General features: G+C 39.4%; 1 protein-coding gene across 1 annotated transcript in view; it reads left to right on the top strand.

Annotated features, from left to right (window-relative positions):
- IPPK (inositol-pentakisphosphate 2-kinase) overlaps window positions 1-20,948 on the top strand; it is a 59,384-nt gene that overhangs the window by 31,056 nt on the left and 7,380 nt on the right. The window contains exon 11 of the mRNA XM_027550305.1: window positions 365-467. Within this exon, the coding sequence (XP_027406106.1) occupies window positions 365-467 (103 nt within the window). The remainder of the gene's footprint in view (window positions 1-364; window positions 468-20,948) is intronic.

Raw genomic sequence — 20,948 nt, 5'->3', positions numbered from 1 at the left:
TGGCCTTCAGGCGCTTCCTTGTCCATTTCCTGACCGTCTTGATGTGGGTTGCAAGGATCCGCACCTGTGGCATGTGGTGGGGGCTGCAGCTGTCGCCTGGCCTGGCTTCCTCTCTATCACCCCTTCACTAGAATCTCTGACCTCGACACCATTTGTCATAAACAGGAGACATTCAGGCTCTCCTGGTTTCTGGTCTTGCAAGCTGTGTTTAAAACTTTCACGCTTCATAACAGTTTAGCATTAGGAAGAGATGAATCCACTAATGTTCTTTAAAAACAGATGTATGATTCTTAAACTGCAAAGAGTTTAACAGATGATTTCCAGGCAGCTTTGCTATCCTGTTTTTTTGTGCTTTGTTCTTCAGAAAAACATTGCAAATAGATGGGCCTTATGATGAAGCATTTTACCAGAGGCTGCTCGATCTTTCCACTGAGGATGATGGTACAGTGGCTTTTGCATTGACAAAGGTGGGTAGACTCTTCCAGAAACACACTATGTGCTCCTTAGGCTCTTAATACTAACTCAGAATACTAACTCAGAATTTTCATAAGAAGTGTTTCCCAGTACCAACTCCTGATGGTTAAAGCAGAATAATTATGGATTAAACCCAGATGTTCAAGCTGGTTTTAGAAAAGGCAGAGGAACCAGAGATCAAATTGCCAACATCCGCTGGATCATGGGAAAAGCAAGAGAGCTCCAGAAAAACATCTATTTCTGCTTTATTGACTATGCCAAAGCCTTTGACTGTGTGGATCACAATAAACTGTGGAAAATTCTGAAAGAGATGGGAATACCAGACCACCTGACCTGCCTCTTGAGAAACCTATATGCAGGTCAGGAAGCAACAGTTAGAACTGGACATGGAACAACAGACTGTTTCCAAATAGGAAAAGGAGTATGTCAAGGCTGTATATTGTCACCCTGCTTATTTAACTTATATGCAGAGTACATCATGAGAAACACTGGGCTGGAAGAAGCACAAGCTGGAATCAAGATTGCCAGGAGAAATATCAATAACCTCAGATAGGCAGATGACACCACCCTTATGGCAGAAAGTGAAGAGGAACTAAAGAGCCTCTTGATGAAAGTGAAAGAGGAGAGTGAAAATGTTGGCTTAAAGCTCAACATTCAGAAAACGAAGATCATGGCATCTGGTCCCATCACTTCATGGCATATAGATGGGGAAACAGTGGAAACAGTGTCAGACTTTATTTTTTTGGACTTAAAAATCACTGCAGATGGTGATTGCAGCCATGAAATTAAAAGACGCTTACTCCTTGGAAGGAAAGTTATGACCAACCTAGATAGCATATTCAAAAGCAGAGACATTACTTTGCCAACAAAGGTTCGTCTAGTCAAGGCTATGGTTTTTCCTGTGGTCATGTATGGATGTGAGAGTTGGACTGTGAAGAAGGCTGAATGCCGAATAATTGATGCTTTTGAACTGTGGTGTTGGAGAAGACTCTTGAGAGTCCCTTGGACTGCAAGGAGATCCAACCAGTCCATCCTGAAGGAGATCAGTCCTGGGTGTTCATTGGAAGGACTGATGCTGAGGCTGAAACTCCAATACTTTGGCCACGTCATGCGAAGAGTTGACTCATTGGAAAAGACCCTGATGCTGGGAGGGATTGGGGGCAGGAGGAGAAGGGGACAACAGAGGATGAGATGGCTGGATGGCATCACCGACTCGATGGACATGAGTTTGGGTGAACTCCGGGAGTTGGTGATGGACAGGGAGGCCTGGCGTGCTGTGATTCATAGGGTAGCAAAGAGTCGGACATGACTGAGCGACTGAACTGAGCTGAATGAAAAGGAACAGATTTGAGTTGTAGTGAGGTGGATGAACCTACAGCCTGTTATACAGAGTGAAGTAAGTCAGAAAGAGAAGAACAAATATTATATGTTAATGCAGTATGTGAAATCTAGAAAAATGGTACTGATGAACCTATCTGCAGGAAAAGAATGAAGACGCAAATAAAGAGAATGGGCCTGTGGACAGGGCGGGGGGTGGGGAACGTGGAACAAATTGAGAAGGTAGCAGGGAGGGGAGGGCCCAGCGCGGCCTGGAGCCAGTTTACATATATACACTACCATGTGTAAAACAGATAGCTAGTGGGAAGCTACTTTATAATACAGGGAGCCCAGCCTGGCGCTCTGTGACAGCTCAGAGGGGTGGGATGTGGGGAGGGCAGGGAGGCTCCCCAGAGAGGGGAGATACATAATTACGACTGATTTGCATTGTTGTACAGCAGAAACCAGTGCCACACTGTAAAGCAATTTTTCTCCAATTAAAAAAATTTTTTAAAATGTGGCTAAAGTTTCCCCCAGATAGACTGGGTCAGTGATGACATGTTACTTTAGCTTCTAGGGAGGAGCTCCCTTTATTCAGTTGGCTCCAGGCCACCCTGAGCCCAGTCCTCTCTCCACCCTCCCTTTGCTGGGTCTCTGCTTCCTCCTTAGCAGCCATAGAGCAGACACGTGCCGACCATCTCTCCTATAGCCCTCAGGGGGGATTCTGGGCCCAGACCCCCGCCTGTGGTTGTGTGTGGCTGGCTTCCTTCCTTCCTCTACCTCAGGCCAAGCGGCACCCTGGGAGAGTCTCTTAGGGAAGAGGCCTTGATCCTATTCTTTCTGATTCTGTGAAATCAGGGCATTCAGGGCCTCCATGAGCTTGGATAGGAAAAAAACTTACATGTTTGTTTTCATAATCTCTGAGTTTAGTGTTTCCTTCCATTAAGAATGTGGCAGCAACCACTGTAGCGTCAACAGGACCCCCACCTTCCCATTAAGAGGAATCTGACCTTTTGATTTCACACTGTAGTTGCTATAGATATCTCATGGTATCTTTATGTTTGTCACTCCTGAGAATGTTTTTCTGAGAAGGATCCATAAGTTTCACTAGGCTGTCAGAGGTTTTGCTAGATGCTGAAATGGTTAAGGAACACTGTTCTAGTGGGAGCGAAGTGATGAAAAGACGGGAATAAAACAGCATGCCCTCTGCCTCCTCTCGGCGGCTGCCTTGGAGCCCTTGATTAAGCTGTCCTGGTCCTGACAATGTGTCTGTGGTTCTTTCTTGTTAAGAGTCCTCATTCCTGTCTCTGGCCAAGGCTGAGTGTACCCTCCTCTGTGGCCATTCAGTTTTTGAGGAGGTCCCCTCCAAAGCTAAGAGCCCAGAGGGAATTAACTGAGGTGTCTGGGGGTGGAATTGTTCTCATGGTGGGGAGAAATCCAAAAGGAAGCCTCTATCAGAATAAAGCGATGGACTGCCCTACATTGTCTGCAAATTGGGTATATTGATTTAGGAATAAATATCAGTATTCCTTTTATTGAGAGAAGAAGCATAGACGTTTACTTCCTTTTTTACACATTTCTGTATTTTTCAAAATTGTAATAAGGATGGATTACTTTTTAACTTTATTGCAATTTCTTGCTTCATATGTAAATGGAATCTTCTAAGAGGTTCAAGCGATCATTACACAACTCTCAGAATGACTAAACTAAGCACACTGAGACAATGCTGAATGCTGGTGCCGAGAACCTAGATTTGCAGAGCTAATCATGCACGTGCCCTATGACCCAGCACCTGTGTTCCTGGGCATTTGTTGCAGAGAAGGGAAGACTTAGGCTCACCCAAAACCCTATACAGAAGTGTTCGCAGCAGCCTGGTTTGTAATTGTTGTAACTGTAATTGTTGGAAACGGGCACAACTCAAGTGCCTGTCAGCAGGTGACCTACTATAGGTTACACAAGCTGGAACTGTTGAGCAAAGTGGATACACACAACAGCCTGAGTGAATCTCCAGAGAAATGTGCTGAGTGACAAAAGCCAATCTCAAAAGATCACACACAGTGATTCTGTTTATATGACATTCTTGAAATGACAAAGATGAATGAATGGTTGCTGTGGGATGAGGAGGAGATGGAAGGAAGGGGCTGTGGTTATAAAAGGTCAACAAGTGGAATCTTGTGATGATGCAGCTGCTCTGTATTTTAACTGTGGTGGCAGATGATGCATGAACCTACGTGTGTGATGAGATTCGTCCACATACACAACACAGCCACAGAGGAGGGTACACTCAGCCCCGGCTGGAGACAGGAGCGAGGACTCTTAACAAGAGAGAACCACAGACACATTGTCAGGACTGGGACAGCTGTACCAAGGGGTCCAGGGCAGACTGGAATAAAATCATGGAGCGTATTAATGTCACTATCCTGGCTGTGATATTGTACTGTATGGTTTTGTAAGATGTCACCATTGAGGGAGACTGGGTAAAGTGTATTCGGAACCCAGGATTATCTCAAACAAATAATTTAATGAAAAGGATTAAAGTAGTGAGTATAATTCATAAAATGTTATTTCTGCCCAAGAAATATATATCCACTGTTATCTTTTCAGAACTTCACAGTAACACATATACAAGCACTAACTCACTAACTCATCCTATTTGAGGAGTTATTCACGTTAATGTGTCACTGGCTTGCCTTTAAACTAACGTGTCTTGACATCTCTCTGTGTTGGAATATAAGGGTCTATCTTTTTGTTGTTGTTTTAGGGATTTAGGTTCTGTTAGTTGGAATCTGAAGAGGGTGTATGTGAAGCTGAAGCTGGAGAACAGGTTGAGAACATTCCTAGGCCACAGATGATTAAAAAGTTCTTTCACAAATATGGTTTATCTAATTGAGCTTTGTGCCTCTGATGAAATGAGAGAGGAGAGAATATTGTATTTATTTCAAAGCTCAGGAAGCTGCAGCTGAGAGTAATTCTTGCTTTCTGACTGTTGTTTAGTATTCCATTGTAGGTGTCAGCAAACTTTTTCTATAAAGAGCCAGACAGTAAATGCTTTAGGCTTTGTAGGCCATCTGGTCTCTGTTGTATCTACTCAGCACTGCCATTATAGCTCAGAAGCAGCCAGAGACAAATATAAGGGAGCATGGCTGTGCTCCAGTAAAACTTTATTTATAAAAACAGGTGGTGGGCTGGATTTGGCCCTTGGCCCATATTTTGCTGACTTCTGTTCACTTTTGTTTGTTAGTTTTAATATTCCTTTTTTCCTGTTGGTTTAGAAGTTAGACATTCTGATATTACATTTTTCTGGTTACTTGTCCAATTCGACCATGCATATTTAAAGACTAAAATTAATAATTTAACTCCTACTCCCACATCACTCCCTGACACACAAACATAAGGAATTGGGTTACTTTAATTCCATTTTTGTTCCCAACTTATATGCGTTTTTGCCAGGTATTCCATTTCTCATGTTCTTTTTTTTTTTTTTTAATTAAAAAAAAAATCACAACTTACAGTACTATTTTATACAGATATTTGTTTAGATCTGTCACGTTCCTATATCTTTGCTCAATATTCTGATTTCTCCGCTCTTTCCTTTTTCTCTAAAAGTTTTATTGTGATATAATTTACATACCATACAATTTACCCACTTAAAGTATTCAATTTAATGGTCTTTAATATGTTCACAGATGTGTAAGCAGTATCATAGTCAGTTTTAGAATTCTGTACCCTTTAGCCAATATCTTATCTCCTCACCCCACTAAGCAACTACTGATCTACTTTTAAGAAAGCCTTCCTCAGTGATCAATGCAAAGACATAGAGGAAAACAATAGAATGGGAAAGACTAGAGATCTCTTCAAGAAAATTAGAGATACCAAGGGAACATTTCATGCAAAGATGGGCTCAATAAAGGACAGAAATGGTAGGGACCTAATAGAAGCAGAAGATATTAAAAAGAGATGGCAAGAATACACAGAAGAACTGTACAAAAAAGATCTTCACGACCAAGATAATCATGATGGTGTGATCACTCACCTAGAGCCAGACATCCTGGAATGTGAAGTCAAGTGGGCCTTAGGAAGTATCACTACAAACAAAGCTAGTAGAGGTGATGGAATTCCAGTTGAGCTATTTCAAATCCTAAATGATGATGCTGCACTCAATATGTCAGCAAATTTGGAAAACTCAACAATGGCCACAGGACTGGAAAAGGTCAGTTTTCTTTTTTTTTTTTTTTTAAATTTTATTTTATTTTTAAACTTTACATAATTGTATTAGTTTTGCCAAATATCAAAATGAATCCACCACAGGTATACATGTGTTCCCCATTTTCATTCCAATCCCAAAGAAAGGCAATGCCAAAGAATGCTCCAACTACCGCACAATTGCACTCATCTCACACGCTAGTAAAGTAATGCTCAAAATTCTCCAAGCCAGGCTTCAGCAGTATGTGAACCGTGAACTTCTAGATGTTCAAGTTGGTTTTAGAAAAGGCAGAGGAACCAGAGATCAAATTGCCAACATCCGTTGGATCATCAAAAAAACAAGACAGTTTCAGAAAATCATCTATTTCTGCTTTATTGACTATGCCAAAGCCTTTAACTGTGTTCAGTTCAGTTCAATTCGGTCACTCAGTTGTGTCTGACTCTTTGTGACCCCATGGACCGCAGCACGCCAGGCCTCCCTGTCCATCACCAACTCCCAGAGTCCACCCAAACACATGTCCATCGAGTCGATGATGCCATCCAACCATCTCATCCTCTGTCGTCCCCTTCTCCTCCTGCCCTCAATCTTTCCCAGCATCAGGGTCTTTTCCAATGCGTCAGCTCTTTGCATCAGGTGGCCAAAGTATTGGAGTTTCAGCTTCAACATCAGTCCTTCCAATGAACACCCAGGACTGATCTCCCTTAGGATGGACTGGTTGGATCTCCTTGCAGTCCAAGGGACTCGCAACAGTCTTCTCCAACACCACAGTTCAAAAGCATCAATTCTTTGGTGCTCAGCTTTCTTCATAGTCCAACTCTCACATCCATACATGACCACTGGAAAAACCATAGCCTTGACTAGACGAACCTTTGTTGGCAAATGTCTCTGCTTTTCAATATGCTGCGTAGGTTGGTCATAACTTTCCTTCTAAGGAGTAAGTGTCTTTTAATTTCATGGCTGCAATCACCATCTGCAGTGATTTTGGAGCCCCAAAAATAAAGTCTGACACTGTTTCCCCATCTATATGCCATGAAGTGATGGGACCAGGTGGCATGATCTTAGTTTTCTGAATGTTGAGCTTTAAGCCAACTTTTTCACTCTCTTTCACTTTCATCAAGAGGCTCTTTAGTTCTTCTTCACTTTCTGCCATAAGGGTGGTGTCATCTGCATATCAGAGGTTATTGATATTCCTCCAGCAATCTTGATTCCAGCTTGTGCTTCTTCCAGCCCAGCGTTTCTCATGATGTACTCTGCATATAAGTTAAATAAGCAGGGTGACAATACACAGCCTTGACGTACTCCTTTTCCTATTTGGAACCAGTCTGTTGTTCCATGTCCAGTTCTAACTGTTGCTTCCTGACCTGCATATAGGTTTTTCAAGAGGCATCTCTTTCAGAATTTTTCACAGTTTATTGTAATCCACACAGTCAAAGGCTTTGGCATAGTCAATAAAGCAGAAATAGATGTTTTTCTGGAACTCTCTTGCTTTTTCCATGATCCAGCGGATACTGGCAATTTGATCTCTGGTTCCTCTGCCTTTTCTAAAACCAGCTTGAACATCTGGAATTTCACAGTTCACGTATTGCTGAAGCCTGGCTTGCAGAATTTTGAGCATTACTTTAGTAGCGTGCGAGATGAGTGCAATTGTGTGGTAGTTTGAGCATTCTTTGCATTGCCTTTCTTTGGGATTGGAATGAAAACTGACCTTTTCCAGTCCTGTGGCCATTGTTGAGTTTTCCAAATTTGCTGGCATATTGCATGCAGCACTTTCACAGCATCATCCTTCAAGATTTGAAATAGCTCAACTGGAATTCCATTACCTTCACTAGCTTTGTTCCTAGTGATGCTTTCTAAGGCCCACTTGACTTCACATTCCAGGATGTCTGGCTCTAGGTGAGTGATCACACCATCATGATTATCTGGGTCGTGAAGATCTTTTTTGTACAGTTTTTCTGTGTATTCTTGCCACCTCTTCTTAATATCTTCTGCTTCTGTTGTTGTGGCAGGTATCAGTTCTTCATTTCTTTCTGTGACTGAACAGTATTTAATTCTATAGAGCTACTACATTTTGTTTGATGAGCATTTAGATTGTTTTCACTTTTTGGCTATTATGAATAATGTTGCTATAAATATGTGTGTATAAATTTTTGTGTGGGCATATTTTTACTTTTCTTGGGCATATACTTAAGAGTGCAGTTGCTGGGTCAAGTGGTAACTTATGTTTAACTTTTTAGGAACTGCCAGACCTTTTTTCAAAATGGCTGTACCATTTTACATCCCCACCAGCAGTATACAGGGTTCCAGCTCCTTTCTGTCTTTGACAACACTTGTTACCTGCCCTTTTGTTTTTAGCCACCCTGATGGGTATGAAATGGTATCTCATTGTGGTTTAGATTTGCATTTCCCTGCTGCTGCTGCTAAGTTGCTTCAGTCGTGTCTGACTCTGTGTGACCCCATAGACGGCAGCCCACCAGGCTCCCCCGTCCCTGGGATTCTCCAGGCAAGAACACTGGAGTGGGTTGCCATTTTCTTCTCCAGTGCATGAAAGTGAAAAGTGAAGGGAAGTCGCTCAGTTGTGTTCGACTCTTCGCGACCCCATGGACTGCAGCCTACCAGGCTCCTCCATCCATGGGATTTTCCAGGCAAGAGTACTGGAGTAGGGTGCCATTGCCTGCATTTCCCTGAAGACTAAGCATTTTTTCTTGTGCTTATTGCCCATTTGTATTTTTCTTTGGGGAAATGTCTATTCAGATCCTTTGCTTACTTTTTAATTGTGTTGTTTCATTGTCGAGTTGTAAGAATTCTGTCCATTGTGGATAGTAGGCCCTTATTAGATATATGATTTGCAAATATATGAAGTTTCTGTCAGAGTCCTTTTCAGTTTTTTGATCATGTTCCTTGTTACAAAATATCTGCAATTTAAACATTTTGTTTATTTGACATACAATATTATGTTAGTTTCAAGTATACTGCATAGTGAGCTTCCCAGGTAGCTCCGAGGTAAAGAATCCACCTGCCAATCCAGGAGATGTAGGAGATGGGGGTTTGATCCCTGGGTCAGGAAGATCTCCTGGAGTAGGAAATGAGAAAGTTTTTAACTTTGATGAAGTCCAGTTTATCTGTTTTTTGTTGTTGTTGTTCATGCTTTTGATGTCATATTTAAGAATTCATTGCTAAATCAAAAGTCATGATTATTTTCCTGTTTCTTCAAAGAGTTTTAGCTCTTAAATTTTGTTCTTAGATCCATTTTGAGTTAATTTTATATATGATTTGTGGTAGGGATCCACTTTCATTCTTGGTATGTGGATATTCGGTTATCTCAGCACCATTTGTTGAGAGACTATTTTTTTTTACCCCTAAATGTATGGGTTTATTTCTTGATATTCATTTGTGTGCCAATGATATATATATCTATATATCTATACTTATGCTTGTACATCTCTTGATTACCGTTGCTTTTTAATAAGTTTTGAAATTGCTCTTTTCCAATATTGTTTTGGCTATTTGGAGCCCCTTGTAATTCCATTGTGAATTTTAGAATCAGCTTGCCAAGTTCTACAAAGAAACCAGCTGTGACTGTGATAGGGATTGTGGTGAGTCTGCACTTTGCTTGCATAGTATGTATGGCCATCTTCACAACAGTAAGTCTTCCAGTTTGTTCACATGGGATGCTGTTCCATTTATTTAGATCTTTGTTTTTATTTCAACAATCTTTTCAGAGATACATTCTGTACTTTATTTATTCCTGAATGTTGTGTTTTTGATGCTGTTGTAAATGAAGTTGTTTGTTTTTTTATATTGATTTTGTAGCTTACAACCTTGCCAAGTTTATTAGGTTTTAAATGAGTTGTTTTTAGTGAATTCCTTAGGATTGTCTCTATAGAAGATCATTTAGTGATAGTTTTTCTACTTTCTTTCCAATTTGGTGGCCTTCTACGTCTTTTTCCTGCATAATAGCACTTGGCTAGAACTTGTAGTGCAGTGTTAAATGTAAGAACAGACATCCCTGTCTGATTTGTTACTGGTTTCTGGGATAGTGTTCAGTCTTTCATCATTATGTATAATGTTAACTTTGGGCTTTTTGTATATTGATCAGGTTGGAGAAGTTCCCTTCTTAATTTGTTGAATGATTTTATCATGAAAGGACGTTGTATTTTGTCAAACGTTTTTTCTGCATCAGTTGATATTTATTATGATATTATCGTGTGGTTTTTGTTTTTTATTCTATAGATATGACATATTCATTTTTGGATATTAAAACCAACCTTGCATTCCTGGGATAAACCCCACTTGGTCATGGCATATAAGTCTTGTGTATTGCTGGGTTCAATTTGCTATTATTTTGTTGAGGCTTTTTGTGTTTGTACTCATAAGAGGTATGGATCTGTAATTCTGGCCTTGTCGAATGAATTGGGAAGTATTTTTTCAGCCTGTTTTTTTCTGGGGGTTGGGGGGGATTTGAGAAGGATTGATGGTAATTCTTTATTTGATGGAATTCACTAGTGAAGCCATCTGGGTCTGGGCTTTTGTTTGTTGGTAATGTTTTGATACCCAGTTGAGTCTCTTTACTACTTATAGGTATAATTTTGCTATCTATTTCTTCTTGAGGCAGTTTTGTTATTTCATATCTTTTAAGGAATTTTTCCATTTTATCTAAGTTGTCTAATTTATTGGCATATAGTTTACAGTTTTCCTCTTCTTGAAGTATATCCTTTAGAAGTTACATTAGTGAATATCTTTTGGTAAATTATCTTTGTATCTGTTTATCTGGATATACAGTATTTGTATTTTATCATAGTTTTAAAAAGTAATTTTTTTCTGGGTTTAAAGAAAGGCTTGATTGTTTTTCTCTTAGCATTTAATCATTTTATGCAATATTACCTGACTGTGGATGTTGCTGCTAAGATGTTTTCTGTTTGTCTAACTGCCTTTTCTCAAAGGTGATTTTTTTCCTCTATAGTTGCTTTTAAAGTCTATTTATTTAATTTGACATTTTAATGCAGTGTGATTCAGTGTGGTGTACTTTTAATTTATTTTGCTTGGTTTGTGTTGTGCTTTCTGTATTTGTGGATATGTCTTTTATTAGTTCTGGGAAATTCTCAGCCATTTTCTCATCAGATATTCTCTCTTCTCCATTATCCTGTTCTTTTCTTCTTAGACTCTATAATTAGATATATAGCAGACCTCATTTTATCATTTTCTTTAGTTCTGCCTTCCAGTTCAGTGATTTTGTCTTCATCTTTGTCTAATCTGTTAATTTATTGATCATTGAGTTTTCCATTTCAGTAGGTATACTTTTAATTTCTCAGAGTTCTGTTTGGTTGATTTTCACATCTGCTTGGTATTTTTCATAGTTCCTTGTTGCTTGCCCATTTTTAAACTCCATCTTTTATTTCTTTAATGAATAGATATTTTATATTCTGTATCTTAAAAGATACAATAAAACCTTGGAGGTTAAAAAAATAATAATCTCTTGTTATTTTGGCCAGCTCATCCATGCTGCTTGGGTTTTTAAAGTTGTATGATCATGAGCTCATGTTTGTTTGACCTTAATCTATGAGAATCCTGGGGACCTAAATAGGGAATGCTTTTCTCCAGAGAAAATATGGATCTTTGGCTTAAGGGGGAAGTCTCGGGTTTAGATGCTGTACTCTAGGGCTTATTCCTAGAAACCATACCTACACTGACGTTGCCTACAGGGCAGCTCAGCCTTCTCTATTGCTCTTTGCTCAAACCTCTAGTTTCAATTCTTTTGGGACTGACAGTGAGAAGAGGGGATTGGGTTGGGGATTTCCCTTACCTTCTGCAAGCCTAGCAGTGCATTAACAGTGTTAATAGGGATACCATTGTTTTGTCGGAGGGACCTTGGAAGTTCTCTATACTCCCAAAAGTGTTGTTCTTGTTAGTGTGGTCATATAACTAATTGTAATTTGTTTGAGTGTTATCTTTAATTTGTTACTATTAAAAATAACGTTTACATTTTGTTACTTTAACCCTTGTGCACTTACTCATAATCTGCCAGTGAGATTTTTAGAAGTTAAAATGCTAGATTTATTTTTGTTAGATCCTGTCATATTGTCCTCCTGAAAAAGACTTTGCCAATTTATGTTCCTTCCTGTAATAGTCGAGGGCCCTGTTTTCCACATGCCCTCAAAAATAATTTATATTTTTAGTATTTAAAATTTTAATTTCTAAGCTTTTTATTCATTAACCACTTGTATTGTGGAATACAGCAACATATAAAAGTGCACAGCAAAAGATGTACAGCTCAATTATTTGTCATAAAGAAAACTCTTGGAGAACTACCAGTTAGGTTTGAATATGAAATACTGGCAGCTAATTAGAATCCCTGTTGGTTTCCTGTAAGTTATTACTCTTGCATTTTTCCCTCAAGTTAACTATTGTATTGGCTTCCATACCTATATTTTAGTTTATGTGTTTGAACTTTATAATTACAGAATCAAGTATATCTCTTTTTTTTAAAGTTCTGTATGACATGTATGAAATTTACTAATATTATTGCATGCATTTCCATATTTTCATTGTTTCATAGTGATGTATTTAAATGGATATGCTACAGTTCACCCATTCTATGGTTGACAGATATTTGAGTTGCTCCCAGTTTGACTGTTACAAATAAAGGTTTCGCAAAACAGTCTTGCACAGATCTCTTAGTGAACATGCACATACATTTCTCTTGGGTATATTCCTAGGAGTGCAATTTCTGGGCCAGAGATGTGAGCATATTCAGCTTTAGCAGATACTGTGAAACAGTTTATATTCCCTACAACTGGCTAAGGTAGTTTGACAGGCTAGGGTAGTTCCTGTGGCCCCACACCCTCTCTGCCACTTGTTTGTGGGTCTTTTTAATTTTAGTCATTCTGGTGAGTGGGTAATAGTGGTTTATTGGGCAATGAGATTAAGCACCTTTTCATATGTTTATTGGTCTATTTCCTTTTCCACGAGGCACGCATTTAAGTCTCTTCCCAGTTTTTTTTTTTTTTTTTGGTAGGGTTGTCTTTTTCTTATTGGTTTGAAGGAATTCTTTATGTGTTCTGGAAAGAAGTCAAGAAGTCCACTGTCAGATATATGTGTTACAGATATCTTCTTCCACTAGCCATTTTACTCTCTTAATGAAGTTTGTCCCTTTCAGAAGGGAAGGTCATAAGTTTAAGATTAATTTACATCTTTTTCTTTCTTTAGTAGTCTTTCTCTGTGTTTTATCTACCTTAAGGTCCTCCAGATATTTGAGAAACCTTATTGTTTTGCCTTTCGCATTTGGTAGATACTTTTGCAGTTGATTTTTGGTGTGGCATGAGGTAAGGTTTTATTTTCATATGACATTGTCCTAGAGTCTTAGGAATTGTCCTGATCACTATAGAGTCATAATTAATCTTTGATACCCAATAGGGTAAATTCTTATATACTTTCTTCAAGAATGTCTTTCCTTTAATTAATGCCTTGGCTCTTCTTGACCGTTTGCTTATCTATATAAATTTTAGAATCAACTTGTTCAAAAAAGAAACACTTCCCACAGATATAGAGAACAAATGAGTAGTTACCTGTGGGGAGAGAGATGAGGGACAGGCAAAGTAGGGGTGGGGATTAAGAGGTACAGACTACTATGTATAAAATAAATAAGCTACAAGGATATATTGTACAACACAGGTTATATAGCTGATAATTAATAATAGCTATAAAATAGCTATAAATGGGGTATAATTTTTTTTAATTTAATTGGAGGATAATTACTTTACAGTATTTTGATGGTTTTTGCCATACATCAACATGAGTTGGCCATAGGCATACTATCTTCCCTAGTGACTGTGTCAATTTACATTCCCACCTACAGTTCAAGAGGGTTCCCTTTTCTCCACACCCTCTCCAACATTTATGCTTTGCAGACTTTCTGATGGCGGCCATTCTGACCAGTGTGAGATGATACCTCATGGTAGTTTTGATTTGCATTTCTCTAATAATGAGTGATGTTAAGCATCTTTTCCTGTGTTTATTAGCCATTTGTGTCTTTTTTGGAGAAATGTCTGTTTAGGTCTTCTGCCCACTTTTTCGTTGTTTCTTTTTCTGGTATTGAGCTGCATGAGCTGCTTGTATATTTGGAAGATTAATTATTTTTCAGTTGTTTGTGACTCATTATGTTGTATACCTGAAACTTACATCAGCTTACATTGTACATCAACTGTACCTCAAAAAAAAAAAAAGAGTCAACTTGTTCAGTTCTACAAGGGAAAGCAACAACAAACCTGTTGGGATTTTGATTGATTTGGCACTAAAATGATGAAAAGAGTAGATACAAGATTGAGTCCCCAACATGGGCATTTTCTTTTTATTAGGTATTATTTAAAATCTGATAAAAACATTTTATAGTTTTTTTTAGAGAGATCATATATTTTACTAGATATATTTCTAGATATTTGATGGTTTTAGATATAGATTGTATCTTATTGTTTCACTTTAAGTGTTTATTGTGGATATATAGAAATGCAATTGATTTTTCTACCTTGATGTGTTTTTTATCTGTCAGGCTTGTTGAAGCCACTAATTCTAACTATATATATAAAATATTGTTTGTGAATTGGATTTTTTTCCTCTTTCTGATATGTATACGTTTTACTTATTTGTTTTGCCTAACTAATTTCTGATAGTGGAAATTCTAGTTTTGTTCCCAATCTTAAAGAGAAAGCATTTACCATTAAATTATTTACTGTAGGCTTTTTTGATGTTTGGTTTATTTTTATTTTTTTAATAATTTTATTTATTTATTTTACTTTTGGCTGTGCTGTGTCTTTGTTGCTGCACACACGGCTTTCTCTAGTTGCAGCGAGCAGGGGTTACTTTTTGTTGAAATGCATGGGTTTCTCACTGTGGTGGCTTTGCTTGTTGCTGAGCATGGGCTCCAGGGTGCATGGGCTTCAGTAGCTGCAGCACTGTAGTAGTTTTGGTTGCCAGGCCCTGGAGCACAGGCTCAGTAGTTGTGGCGCACGGGCTTAATTGCCCTGCACCATGTCAGATCTGCCTGGATCAGGGATCATACCTATGTCTCCTGCATTGGCATGAAGATTCTTTATCACTGAAACACCAGGGAAGCCCTGGTTTACTTGAAAATAAATAACCTTTATCAAATTGACGAAGTTCCCTTCTATTCCTGATTTGTTAGGAGATTTTTTTAGGAGTGGGTGTTGAGTTATTCCATGCCTTTTCTATTCCTATTGAGAAGACCATGTGACTTTTCTATTTTCTGTTAATGTGGTTACAGGTATACCTCAGAGATATTGTGGGTTTGGTTCCAGACCACTACAATAAAGCAAATATCTTAATAAAGTGAGTTATGTGAATTTTTTGGCTTTCTAGTGCATATTAAAGTTATGTTTACACTATATTATACTCTATTAAGTATACAATAGCATTATGTCTAAAGAATGTAGCTAATTAAAAGATACATTATTGCTAAAAAATGTTGACCATTACCTAAGCCTATAGCAGGTAATCTTTTTGTTGGTGGAGGGCCTTGCCTCTGTGTTCATGGCTAATGACTGATCAGGGTAGTGGTTGCTGGAGGTTGGGGTAGCTGTGGCAATTTCTTAAGATAACAATGAACTTTGATGCATTGGTTGATTCTTTCTTTGATGAATGATTTATCTGAAGCATGAAATCTCTTTGAGAGTACTTTACCACAGTAGAACTTCTTTCAAAACTTGGAGTCAGTCCTCTCAAACTCTGCCACTGCTTTACCAACTAAATTTATGTCATAGTCTAAATATTCTCTTGTTTCAGCAATCTTCACTGCATCTTTACTTGTAGATTCCATCTCAAGAAAACAGTTTCTTTTTGCTCATCCATAAGAAACAAATCCTTATCCAGTAAAATTTTATCATAAAAATAAAATTTTTATGATGTGCAATGCAGTCACATCTTGAGGCTTCATTTCTAATTCTAGATCTCTTGCTGTTTCTACCACATCGACAGTTACTTCTTCCACTGAAGTCTTGAACTCTCAAAGACATCCATGAGGGCTGGAATCAGCTTCTTCTAAACTGTTATTGTTGATCTTTTCACTTTGTCTCATTAATCATGAATGTTCTTAATGGTATCTAGAATGGGGAATCCTTTCCAGAAGGTTTTCAGTTGACTGCCCAGATCCATCAGAAGAATTCACTATCTGTAGCAGCTACAGCCTAACAAAATGTAACTGGTAAGACTTAAAAGCTGAGATCACTCCTTGATTCATGGGCTATGGAATGGATGTTGTATTCAGTTCAGTTCAGTCGCTTAGTCGTGTCCGACTCTTTGTGACCCCACGAATCGCAGCACGCCAGGCCTCCTTGTCCATCACCAACTCCCAGAGTTCACCCAAACTCTTCTGCATCGAGTTGGTGATGCCATCCAGCCATCTCATCCTCTGTCGTCCCCTTCTCCTCCTGCCCCCAATCCCTCCCAGCATCAGGGTCTTTTCCAATGAGTCAACTCTTTGCATGAGGTGGCCAAAGTATTGGAATTTCAGCTTCAGCATCAGTCCTTCCAATGAACACCCAGGACTGGTCTCCTTTAGGATGGACTGGTTGGATCTCCTTGCAGTCCAAGGGACTCTCAAGAGTCTTCTCCAACACCATAGTTCAAAAGCATCAGTTATTTGGCGCTCAGCTTTCTTCACAGTCCAACTCTCACATCCATACCATGGATGTGGAAAAACCATAACCTTGACTAGACTGACCTTTGTTGGCAAAGTAATAATATCTCTGCTTTTGAATATGCTATCTAGGTTGGTCATAACTTTCCTTCCAAGGAGTAAGCATCTTTTAATTTCATGGCTGCAATCACCATATGCAGTGATTTTGGAGCCCCAAAAAGCCTCCTGATGAAAGTGAAAGAGGAGAGTGAAAAAGTTGGTTTAAAGCTCAACGTTCAGAAAACTAAGATCATGGCATCTGGTCCCATCACTTCATGAGAAATAGATGGGGAAACAGTGGATGTTTTGTTAGCTGGCATGAAAACATTGTAATCTCATTGTACATCTCCCATCAGAGCTCTTGGATGTCAATGAGCAGTAATATTTTGAAAGGAATCTTTTTTTTCTAAGCAGTAGTCCCCAACAGTGGGCTTAAAATATTTAGTACACTATGTTGTAAACAGATGTGCTGTCATCCAGGCTTTGTTGTTCCATTTATAGAGCAAAGGCAGAGTAGATGGAGCATAATTATCAAGGGCCCTAGGAATTTTGGAATGGTAAATGAACACTGCTGCTGCTGCTGCTAAGTTGTTTCAGTCGTGTCCGACTCCGTGCGACCCCATAGATGAGCCCATCAGGCTCCCTCTTCCCTGGGATTCTCCAGGCAAGAACACTGGAGTAGGTTGCCATTTCCTTCTCCAGTACATGAAAGTGAAAAGTGAAAGTGAAGTTGCTCAGTCGTATCCGACTCTTAGCGACCCCAGAGATGGCAGCCCACCAGGCTCCTCCATCCATGGGATTTTCCAGGCAAGAGTACTGGAGTGGGGTGCCATTGCCTTCTCCGAACACTGGCTTCAATTTAAAGTCACCAGTGGCATTAGCACCTAACAAAAGTCAACCTGTCCTTTGAAGCCAGACATGGACTTCTTTCTAGCTATTAAAGTCCTAGATGGTATTTTCTTCTGATACGTCTGTTTCATCCACAATGAAAATCTGTTGTTTAGTGTAGCTTAACTTTCATGGATTATTTTAGCTATATCTTTTGGATAACTAGCTGCAGCTTCTACATCAGCCCTTATTGACTCATCTTTCACTTTTATGTTATGGAGATGGCTTCTTTCCTTAAACCTCATGAACTAATCTCTGGTAGCTTCAAATTTTTCTCGCAGCTTCCTTACCTCTCTCATCCTTAATAGAACTGAAGAGAGTTATGACCTTGCTCTGGCTTAGACGTTGGTTTAAGGAAATGTTTAATTGGTTTGGGCTTCCCAGGTGGCACTAGTGGTAAAGATCCTGCCTACCAATGCAGGAGACATAAGAGATGCAGGTTCGACCTCTGGGTTGGGAAGATCCCCTAGAGACGGAAATGGCAACCTGCTTCAGTATTCTTGTCTGGAGAACTCCATGGACAGAGGAGCCTAGCAGGGTACAGTCATGGCAGGGTTCTCAAAGAGTTGGACATGACTGAGCGACCAATGCTTTCATGTTCTGTGATTGGTTTGATCTTCTATCTAGACCACTAAAACTTTATATCAGCAATAAGTTGTTTTGTTAGCATTTGTGTGTTCACTGGAGCAATACTTTTAATTTCCTTCAAGAACATTTCCTGTGCTTTCACAACTTGGCTGTTTGTTGCAAGAGGCCTAGTTTTTGGTCTATCACAGCTTTCAACATGCCTTCCTTACTAAGCTTGATTATTTCCAGGCTTTGATTTAAAAGTAAGAGACCTGTGACTCTTCCTATCACTTGAACACTTAGAGGCCATTTGTAGGGCTATTAATTGGCCTGATTTGGCCTAAGGGAATGGGGAGCCTGAGGAAGAAAGAGAAATAGGGGAATGGCCAGTCAGTATTTGCAGTCAGAACACACATTTGTTGATTGTCATTTTATGTCATTCCAGTTCCTGGTGCTCTAAAACAATTATAATAATAACATCAAAGGTCACTGATTACAGATCATTATAACAAATATAATATAATGAAATTTTAAATAGTGTGAGAATTACCAAAGTGTAACAGAGACATGAAATGAAGAAATGCTATTGGCAAATGGTGCCAGTGGACTTGTGTGATGCAGGGTTGCCACAAACCAATTTGTGAAAAAACACATCCGTGCCCTGTGTCCTGCCCCTCTGGCTTGCTCCACTGGCTCCCAGCTCCTCCTGGCTCTTTCCCTGCTCCCTCTGACTACAGCTCTGGTGCGGCGCCAGTGGCAGAGATCAAGCCCTGAGCCTTTGAAGTGGTAGCACTGACTCCAAGATCCTAGGCTACCAGAGAACTAACCCTGGGGAGTATCACAAAGGAAACCACTTGAATACAAGACCCAGCATCACCCACCACCAGTAGCACCCTGTGCAGGATGCCTCATCTAAACAACAAACTAAACAAAAATACAAACCTAGTCATCAGCAGACAGGATTACCACCTCACTCAGCCTTCATCAGAGGAAAAACAAACAAATAAACAAAAACTCAGCACAAATCTCACCCTATACAAAGCTTACAACAAACCACTGGACCAACCTTAGAAGGGCAGAAACCAAAAGGAAGAAAGAATTCAACCCTGAAGCCTGAGAAAAGGAGACCTCAAACACAGTAAGTTAAAAAAAAAAAATGAAAAGGCAGAGAAATACTACACAAATGAAGAAACAAACTAGAAACACAGAAGAGGAATAAATGAAGAGGAAATAGACAAACTACCTGAAAAAGAATTCAGAATAATGATAGTAAAGATGACTGAAAACCTTGAAAACAAAATGGAGAAAATGCAAGAATCAATTAACAAAGAATAAACTTACAAATTATGAATTTGTATTATGAATTAAAGAATAAACATACAAACAACACAAGTACTGAAATTAAAAGTACTCTGAGTGAGTGAGTGAAGTCGCTCAGTCATGTCTGACTCTTTGTGACCCCATGGACTATAGCCTACCAGGCTCTTCTGTCCATGGGATTTTCCAGGCAATAGTACTGGAGTGGATTGCCATTTCCTTCTCCATTGGATCTTCCCAACCCAGAGATTGAGCCCAGGTGTCCCACATTGAAGACAGACGCTTTACCATCTGAGCCACCAGGGAAGTAATCAGTAGCAGAATATCTGAAGCAGAAGAATGAATCAGTGAGCTGGAGGATAAAATGGTGGAAATAACTTCTGAAGAGCAGAATAAAGTAAAAAAGAATGAAAAGAAGTGAGGATAGTCTCAGAGACCTCTGGGACAATATCAAACGCACCAACATTCAAATTATAGGGGTCCCAGAAGAAGAAAAGAAAAAGAAAGGCTATGAGAAAATTTTTGAAGAGATTATAGTTGAAAATTTCCCCAACATGGAAAAGGAAATAGTCAATCAAGTCCAAGAGGCCCAAAGAGTCCCATTCTGGATAAACTGATGGAGGAACATATCATAAGACACATACTAATCAAACTAACAAAGACTAAATACAAAGAAAGAATATTAAAAGCAGCAAGGGACAAGCGACAAGTAACATACAAGGGAAACCCCATAGTCTCCAGTTCTCTGAAGTTCTCAATTTTATTTCTTTGAGCCGAGCAGCATGTGTGTGTGTGGTACCTCTGATACCTGGAGTCCATGATACCAGATACCTCTTTCTACCATTGTGGGTTTTGGGGGGGTTCATTTGTGTGTGTGTGTGTGTGTGTGTGTGTTTTGCTGGTTTTCTCTCATGGCATCATCTTTTGTGCCTGGGTAGTTTTGCCTGTGTGTCAGAAACTGTATTTGTATAATTAGTTTAGAGATAATCTGAGGCCTAGGATGTTATCTTCTTCTAGAGAGAATTTTAGGTTTGCTTCTGTCAGGGACCTGGGAAGCATTAGCAGGCTGGGGCCATCTTAATCCAGCTTTGGTGACTGTTCTCTTTGAAGCAGAGTTGCAGTTCCTGGTAAGGCCTGTTGACTTCTGGCTCACCCTGTCTAAAGCTGCAACATTTGGATACTAACCCAGAGCAGGGATTCATCATGGTTCCTGTCCATGGCCCTGAAGGTTAAAGTGTCTCTTGGCTGGCCTTCCAGAATTGTCATTCACTCCCTAGGCAGAAAAGGTCTTTGTCCTCCCCATGGTTAAGCAGTTCTCACTGGTCTTGTGACCTCTGACTTCAAGCAGGTGTTTTTGATATTTTGTTTAGCTTTTTCTACTTCAGCAGTTGGGTTGGCCCTGATTATACTCCAGCATTGCTTGAAGTGAAAGTCTAGACCTTTCATATATATATATAAATAAAAGACACTTTTGTGATGAAAGCAAAAATTTTCACA

Source organism: Bos indicus x Bos taurus, chromosome 8, assembly GCF_003369695.1.
Source record: "Bos indicus x Bos taurus breed Angus x Brahman F1 hybrid chromosome 8, Bos_hybrid_MaternalHap_v2.0, whole genome shotgun sequence".
In the NCBI taxonomy this organism is placed as follows: Eukaryota; Metazoa; Chordata; class Mammalia; order Artiodactyla; family Bovidae; genus Bos; species Bos indicus x Bos taurus.
This window is presented reverse-complemented; position numbering and strand designations above follow the sequence as displayed.